General features: G+C 49.7%; 1 protein-coding gene across 3 annotated transcripts in view; it reads right to left on the reverse strand.

The window, feature by feature from the left end:
* DOK5 (docking protein 5) overlaps nucleotides 1-8,181 on the reverse strand; it is a 31,961-nt gene extending 23,780 nt beyond the window's left edge. Inside the window, exon 1 of one of the 3 annotated variants that reach the window (XM_008635037.2) lies at nucleotides 7,995-8,178. In XM_008635037.2, coding sequence (XP_008633259.1) covers nucleotides 7,995-8,060 — 66 coding nt within the window. In that variant the 5' untranslated portion in view covers nucleotides 8,061-8,178. Of the gene's footprint in view, nucleotides 1-7,994 lie in introns of all 3 variants that reach the window. The other 2 variants (XM_017734902.1, XM_017734895.1) reach the window with 2 other exon arrangements.
* Nucleotides 8,182-8,438: the final 257 nt, after the last annotated feature.

The raw sequence follows: 8,438 nt of genomic DNA on the forward strand, positions 1-8,438 counted from the left end.
GATGTCAGTCTCAGGAGCAGCCCTTGCATCTGTTACTTTCTTTCAAGTGTTTCCACAGCCACTGCAAAATGTTATTTATCCCTGATCTCACCCCAGGGCAATGCCCATGCACAGCAGCAGGAGAATTTCCTCCACACTGGGAAAGGAACTGACGATGAAAAGACATCAGAATCACCAAAGAGTAAATCTCACCTGTTTTTAATTGGGTTTCCTTTCTCTTTCACTGCCTTTACAATCATCCCTGACACATCCTTGCAGGGCTGGTGCTGACACCTCCAGAAATCACTGATTTTTCTACCGAAGGAAGAGCAAATAGGGAAAAGGAGAGAGCCAAGATCTGCAACCAGCAGGTCAGGGAAGTACTTGGGATAAAGGGAAAAGGGTGATGTGGTCAGATTTGCATTAAACTTGTTACAATAAAACATCCTTAGAATAAGATAGCAAATGGGTAAGAGCCGCTTGTTCACTCGTTAACTCAGTTCAGGAAAAAATTTGGAATTGATTGTTTTACTTCACAAACTGAGCCCATCTTCCAAAGAAGAACACAGAAGGTAATTTATCAGAAAACAGGCTGGAAAGCACAAGAAAAGCCATTCCTCCTCCTAAAATGGGCCAGTATCAAACCAGGAAATCATACTCCAAATCATGATCTGTATAATCTTCTGGGGAGAAAAACAGGAATAGTTCTGAGGTTTGTCCTTTTTGGATTTTGGTGGGGTTCTTTGGGAACAAATTAAGACCCTTATTTCTCCAAGCTGTTCCCACAAGTCAAATACTAAAAGAAACAAAACGTAATTCCACCATGGGAGCTGCAAAACTTCCTTTTACCTCACCCAGAGCCGGGCTGAGCACCCTGCTCCCCCAAAAAAAGGGGTGACACAAGGTGACAGCACCCAAATGACAAACCTTTCTCCAACCCCAATCCCAGAGCTGACCCCATAAAGACACTGGGCTCTCATCCCATTAACTTTGTGCCACAGGGAACCCACAGGGGTCTTGCTTCAGCCCCAGTACCCAGCTGGAGCTGCACGAGGCTTGACTGGCATTTTCTGGGATCCCTCCCCCCACCAGCCCAAGGAGAAAGCTCCAACTTCCCAAGGAATGTTCTGGATCCCATCCCCGCTGCCGCTGACAACTTCTGAGCAGTAAGAAACCTTAATATCTGTGAATATATTCTAACACCTTATCTCGCAGCTTGCTGAAACTCTGAATTTCCAGTGGGCTTAATATCTCACAGGTTGAAGTCGGTGCCTGAGAAATCTGCTCAGTTTTTCCTTGTCTCCAACTTCCAGACTGAAAGGATCTGCATAGGTGAGCAGAGTTTTATTAATAAAGCTGCTTCAAATGTAGATACAGGCAACTCTTCCTTCTCCTTCCCCCAGCCTTACATCATCCTTCTTTCCCGTTTTCACAGCTCATGCTCTAAAATCCCCACATTAACTCTCTGGCACATGTACTCAAGCACCAAATCTCTTCCACCATATGGTTCTAGTCCTGCAGATTGTCTCTTCCCCACTCTACCTCTCCTCCCACAGGGTTTCACAGAAACAGAGCGACGCAGAACTTGTCAAAGTACATGTCACTGGCAATGTTCAACACTGATCTCCTCAATGAAGCTGCCACAGGACTCAGTTTAATTAAAATCAAGCACAGCAGACCCTGAGAGCTTGAATTGCTCTGCAGCTTTCCACAATCAAATGTGTCTCCTGAAGTGGACAAGTCCTGAGCTTTATGCCAAAGTTTCTCTGAATTTCTAAGCAGGAGGCAGAAGTTTTCCCATCTAAAACAAGGGTGTGCAGTCAGCACTGATGCTCTGCCTCCTGAGGAACAACCTACAGGACAAAATTGCTGGATCTTCCCAGTGCAGTCCTGCACGTGGCCAGTGTCCAACAGGGAACTCCTCACCCAACACTCAAACACAGGAAAGCGTCCCATGCTCCTCATTTTAGGTGAAATTTTAATGTCAATAAATCACTGATCAAAATGAGAAGCAGGCAGTCCAGAAACCTAAGAATTTTTTTTTTTCACTGAGTTTTTTAATCAATCCAGAAATATTTGAGCACTTCAGCATTTCCCAGGAACAAACAACTGGCTGCAGAGTTGTGGCAGTCCCAGCTCCCTCCTGTCACCAGCTGAAGACTGAATTACTACAAATCCCTGCCAGGGGCTGGCCAGGAGTGCCCTAATTCTGTGCTGGAGGACACCCCTGACACCACATTCTTTCCCCCTGATGTGATTAAGAGGTTTTGGGCCAGTCAGGCCCATCCAGCACAGAAACCTGACCCACACAGATCCAATTTCTGTCCTCAACGAGGGTCATGCTAAAGAGGGAACAATTCCACTGCTGTAATTCCAGCAGTCACATCTCCCACAGGAGACACAGCCACCGTTAATTTTGCCTTCCCAAACCTCACAGTGAGTGGGATTTCACTGAATCTGGCTAAGCTGGCTCAGATCAGTGTTAAACCATGTCCAGAACACCACACAAAGGGATGCTCCCCTGGAGTGCCCAGGGCAATCCTGAGCAGGACAGGCTCAATCCCTGTCCCATGCACCCAGCACAGCCTGGAAAGGGCCCTGCAAAGGCAGCAGCTGGAAGGAAAGGGCTCTGGGCTGAGCTCACCTTTGGCCCTTCAAACAGCCCTGCTGCTACATGGAGGGGCACAAGTTTCTCCATCCTCAGCAAAGGTGGTCAAAGCCATAATTGAAGACTCCCCTGCACAAATCTGACCCCATCAGAGGACTGACTTCTCCCCAGGCAGGGCTGCAGGAGTGTTCCAGAGGCTGGGCAAGCCACGACTGAACCCCTGCAGGAGGAGGGCTGATCTGTCCTCAGGAACCCGCCAGGGACAAACACCAGAACTGCACTGAAACCCCGCTAACCTCATCTTGGGTGCTCAGATCCTTCTGGAGCCAGCCCCGATTTCCATGGAGGGCCCTCTGCAGCAGCCAGCTGAGGCTGATCATTCCCTGCATAACTCAGAGGGGGCTGCAGAGAGCCCCCAGGGCAGGCTGGGGATTTAATTAGAACTGTTGTTAAACAGACCTCAAGGTGGAAGGGACCTCCTGAGACAAAAACCTGGCAGCAGCACTTCCTTCCTAGCTAAAAAGAATTCCACTCTGCCCCTCAGTTCCCCTCCACAAGCTTTATTCCCTGGCAGACAGACCAAGGAGTCTCTGCATTTTTAGGAACAGACACTTGGCTGTTCACACGGCTCCATAAGTCAGTGGATCCTCCCAAATGAGGGTTTTTAACAGCCTGCAATGCCTTGATAGTAATGCAAGCTCGTGGGGCAGCCTCCCAGAGCCGCACCCGCAGGATACACCCTCATAAAATCGAGGCAGCCAGAAAATAAATCAGGCTGCCTGCTCGTGATGCCCACCTCTGAGAGCTCCACCCATCAGTCAGGGCTTGGATTATTGTCCTGAGCTGTAAACATCCCGTGTGTCCAGTGAGTGGTGGGATTTGTTTTACACAGCTCAATACTTCCGAAGGCTTTTCTAACAAACAACAGATTGCCAGGACTGTTTAAGTGTTTCTTTGCTGCAACAGCAGCAATCTGTGTATATTGATTCGGCAGCATCTGTTGTCCTCTACTTTTCTTATTTTAATAACCCTCTTTTTTATAAAAGGAAACATTTTGTCCTCTTCCAGAACACAGGCTCACCTGAATTTTAATATTCAAGTTATTTCAGCATCTCCTATCCTGCTTGTATAACCTGTAAGGCTTGGGAAGGCTGCTGCTCCATCTGTGAGAGCCAAAGTTGTCTTAGTCTTGCATCTCCACCATGAAATGAAGACAACCTGAATTAACATGTTGAAAATAGGCAGGGAGCAGAAATAGTTTCAGTTTGAAAGCTGGCTGAAGTAGAAAGCAGCACAACTGCTGCATTTGTTCTGTTTCTAATGAAATAAATAAGTGTGCAAACAACCGTGCCTTTTATTTTTTATCCACAATGCATTCCTTGCTTCAACCCGGGTTTATACTGGATCATGGCACAGACTCTCACATTAAAAGTCTTCTGGAATAAAGACATTTTAAGAGTTATTGACATGACAGATGCAGCTTTGAGGAGCTTGTGACTCAAGGGAAGAGCACACCCGAGCACAAATGGCTGTAGATGGCCCCACAACCACTTTTAAGCCACAAAAGTTTAAAATTTGCTGTCCATCCTGGAATTTCTCCTGGAAGATTGTTCAGTAACAATGCACACACAGAGCTTTGAGCCACCTTGTGCCACACCACAGCACACAGAACGAAGCTCACGTGAGTTTAAAAGTGATGCTTCTGAAAAATGGAAATACAATGGAAACACTTGCACAGCAGCCAGGTGTGATCAGAGCAGACAATGCCTGGCACAAAGCACAGTCATGTTTTATCCCAAGCTGTCTCAGGAAGGTGTTCTATCCCACCTGGAAAGCAGCAGCGTGGAATGGAAGCCAGCACAGCCAAACCCTGTGCTGGGAAGAAGGGAACACCTCTTTTCCAAGCAAACCAGTGAGAACGTTTCTGGAAGCTGATGTTTTCCAGTCAGTCAAGTACTGGCAGAGCCTCCCTCCCCTCCACAAAGCCTCAGGTGCCTTTTCCCTTGTACAGCTCTTCAGGCTCACCAGTGCTACAAACCCCTCTGTTTCAAAGCTTGGCTCCTGTTTTGATTTTCAGTTGGTATTTGAGCACTCAGCTGAGCCAGCCCAACCTAAAGCCAAAGCTCAGGTGTGTTCACATCCACCCACCCCAAAAACAGAAAGACAGGAACAGGCTTTTCCATTTGGGAAACATCTCCCTGATGCGCTCCCCCTCAGAAAGGACACACCTGTACCACAGAACGAGGTGTGATTTGAAAATCCTAAGCACAAAAAAGCCTTTCCAGACAGAGAGAGGCCATAAAGCTTCACATACAGAAATAAAGCCTTGAATCAGCTGAGAGGTGACTGCAAAGCACCGTGTGTCCTCCTTCCCAAAACACAGGTCCTGGTGGTCTCTGACAGAATCCCTCCTCCCAAAGCAAAGCTGGTTTTTTCCTGGTTTAAAGAACTCTGGAAGGTTGTGCTTGTGCCCTGTCAGCAGTTTTCGAGCACACAGCCTCCTGTGTGTCACTGCTAATGACACAACAGACCGACACCATTGGCTGAGGGAATTATTTTTCTCCCTATAAGGATGGAAAGAATCGGGAAGAGTGAGCTTTCTCCTGAATATATTTGGCTCTGCAGAAGACACATGTGATACAAATGTTGCTATGGAAACTATTCTATTAAATAATACTCAATTAAACTTCCACGTTTCAAGTGCGCAGAAAGAGTTCAGGTGCAAAACCAATTAGCCTAAATTCAATTTTGGAATTACAAAGTAGGGCCTTCCAGAATTGTCACGTTCCTTTTAAAAGAGGTTTGGATTTGAGCAAGCTGCTTCTCTGCACCCCTTTCATTCCAAATGTAGCACCTGCACCCCAGTTACTCAGGAAAGTCATTTCTTGAGGTAATTTGTGGCTCCAAGCTCTGCTCCCAGTTCCCTTAGAGATGGAATTACCACAGCGTTACAGAGTCAAAGCCAGGAGCTGCATTCAGCCTGGAGAGACAATGCTCAGATTACAGCTGTGCCACCAGAATACAGGAATGTATTTCAGTGACTCCCACTCACATCCTGTCACACAGGGAGTGCTGAGATCCCTCTCAATTAAACAGGAATCCTACACGGGGCTGGAGTAGGCTCATCTTTCCTGATGTTTTCACAGCATGGGAAAGTTGTCTGAAAGTTACTATTTTATAATCTAAAGTATTTTTTCCCTTCCTACCTGCAGCTCCTGGGTGTCCCACAGCCCTCCCCAGCACAGCCACCAGAAAACAACCTGTTGGCATAAATCCTTCAGCCTCTGAAGGAGCCAAGCCCACATCAGCCACACAGTGAGATTGAATTCAAGCTCTTGCTCAAGCCAGGAGCTCAGCCAGCTCCAGGTGTCACATCACACCTGCAGCCAGGAGGAAGGTGCACCAAGGAGCAGGGACACACTCCAGTCCAGCCTTTAAAGAACGCAGACTGATCATAGTTACCCATTTCTGCTCTCAGTCAGGGTGCTGGGCTGTAAGCAGCTTACAGAAAATGCTACAGGAAGAAGCTGCAGCCACATCTGCTCTCGAGTCCTGGGCCAACATTCCAAGCTGGAAACTACCAGGAGAGAAAAGCTTTGCTGCTGCTCAGGCTGGTTATTCCCAACAAATGGAGCAGGGTTTGCCCAGGTCACCTCTCCAGCACCAAATCCAAAGCAGCAGCAGCCAGACCCCAGCACCTCCCAAGGTCCCTCTCAAGCTCGGGAATGGTGTCAGGACAGGAAAATCAGAGCTGAGGGCAGCTCAGGGCTTATCCTCAGCCATGGCACCTCTCTGGGACTCGGCTTGGACTGCTTCACAAAAGCACTTTTCATCACCCCTTCTGTACTTTCCAGCCACTGATAACGATACAAACCTTTGGAACTGGAACAAAATCCAAACTGTCCTTTCAAAGGAAACATTTCACATTTGTTCCATTTCCATGGACTCGGTGTCATTCTCCATTTCTCTATTTTTGCACTCAGCTGTCACAGGCTCATCTCCTAAGAGGGCATCCAACATTTCCTCACCACCAGCACTCTCAGAGAGGTCTGGAAAGCCTTCATAAAGGAAAGGCACCAGCACTGACAGCATTTACAACTATTCCAGAGTTAGATAAGCCTGATTCACATGTTCATTGAGCTTCACTGTTACAGTACGGAAAAATGTATCACAGTCTAATCTTACTCATCCTTTATGCTGGAGCAAACTGAACACTGATATATATTCAGTAATGAAACTGAATCATGACACACCAGTTGTGCCAAATTTACTACAGGTCCTCTCCGAATGACATTACCTCAATCTGTCACAGAATCACACAGTATTACAGGATGAACTGTGCCTGCAAGCGCAGGGATGAGAAATCCAGCCTGATGGAAGACTTTTAAATGCTTTCCTGTTTCCAAAACAGCCGGAGAGATGGAAGTTACCAAAACTGTGGAGAAGTCATTGCCCATGGATACAGCAAGAGATGGGAGCTGTAACTGCAGTGAGGCAGCAAAAGCTTTCAGAGGACCACAGACACTTCACCAAAACGAACAAATTCTGAATTGCCAACCCATCAGTTTGGAATAAACACAATAAATCAGTTTCTTTCCTGTCCTGAGAGGGAGATACACAAATGATAAGGTTTTATACATGCAAAGCGTCCCTCCAGGTGCATCCCCCTGAGCCAGGCTCACTAAGGGACATGGAGCTCTCCAGTCCCATCCCCGGACGGCTCAGGGGAGCAGCAGCCCCTGGACTGGGGGAACAGCCCAGGAATTTCAGAGCTCATTCCAGCCCAGGTACTGCGGGGAACTGCCCTGCCACTCCCGGCACATCCAGCACCTACAGCCGGAACCGGGAACACGCCGTGGCAGCAAAACAACCTGAAAACAACTTTAAAATTACACCAGCAGCCAAAGCGGGCTTGGCGAATTTTCATTTCGCGCAACTCAAGCGACGCTAAAAGCCCTGAAGACACCGCAAACCCTCACTCGTCCCAGGCAAGACCTTAAACCCCAACTGGCAGCAGGAACCGCAGCACCTGAGCGGCTCCAGAGCGCTCAGCTCAGCCCTGCCCGGAGCTCTCGGGACCCCCAGTCCCGGGGCACGGCCACCGCCAGCCCCGGTCCCTCCCGGAGCTGCGCTCGGAGCGAAGGGCAGCGCCGGGAGGTGGAGGCAGCGCAGCATCCCCGGCTCCCAGCGGGAGAGAGGAGAAAATAAATATATACATACACACCTATACATACTATATATTTAGGCGCCTTCACTCCTCTCTCCCCATCTTTTTGTTTCCTGGCTCCCCTGCGGATGCACCCACCGAGCTCAGTTTGCAAAAAGAGACAAAGGAGCAGCAGGGGAAAAAAAAATAAATAAAAGAGCAAAATGCCCAGCCCCGGGGCAAGCGCCCCCGGGCACCCACCCCCAGCCTCCGGCTCCGGATGCGCACGTAGCCCTGCTTCACGATGTCGTTGAAATGGGAAGCCATCCTTTCCCGGGACAGGCGGCGGCAGCGCCGCTCAGCCCGTCCGCATGGCCGAGCAGCGCCGGAGCCGCGCCCCGGCAGCGACAGCACCGCCCGGGGAGGGACCGCACCGCCCCCCGAGACCCGCACCTCCCTCCCAACACCCCGCACCGCCCCTCCGAACACCCCGCACCGCCCCTCCGAACGCCCCGCACCGCCCCGGGAGGGACAGCCGCACCCCTCGGTACACCCCGCAGCCCCCCTCGGTACAACCCGCCGCGCCCTGCACAGCCCCGCACCGCCCCTCGGAACGATCCGCACCACCCCCGGAGCCACCCTGGGGCGCTCCGCTCCACCCCGCACCTTCCCGCACCAAAGCCCGAGCGCCCCGGGCCGGGGCAG

This window comes from Corvus brachyrhynchos, unplaced genomic scaffold (genome assembly GCF_000691975.1).
Source record: "Corvus brachyrhynchos isolate BGI_N302 unplaced genomic scaffold, ASM69197v1 scaffold10, whole genome shotgun sequence".
NCBI classification, from domain to species: domain Eukaryota; kingdom Metazoa; phylum Chordata; class Aves; order Passeriformes; family Corvidae; genus Corvus; species Corvus brachyrhynchos.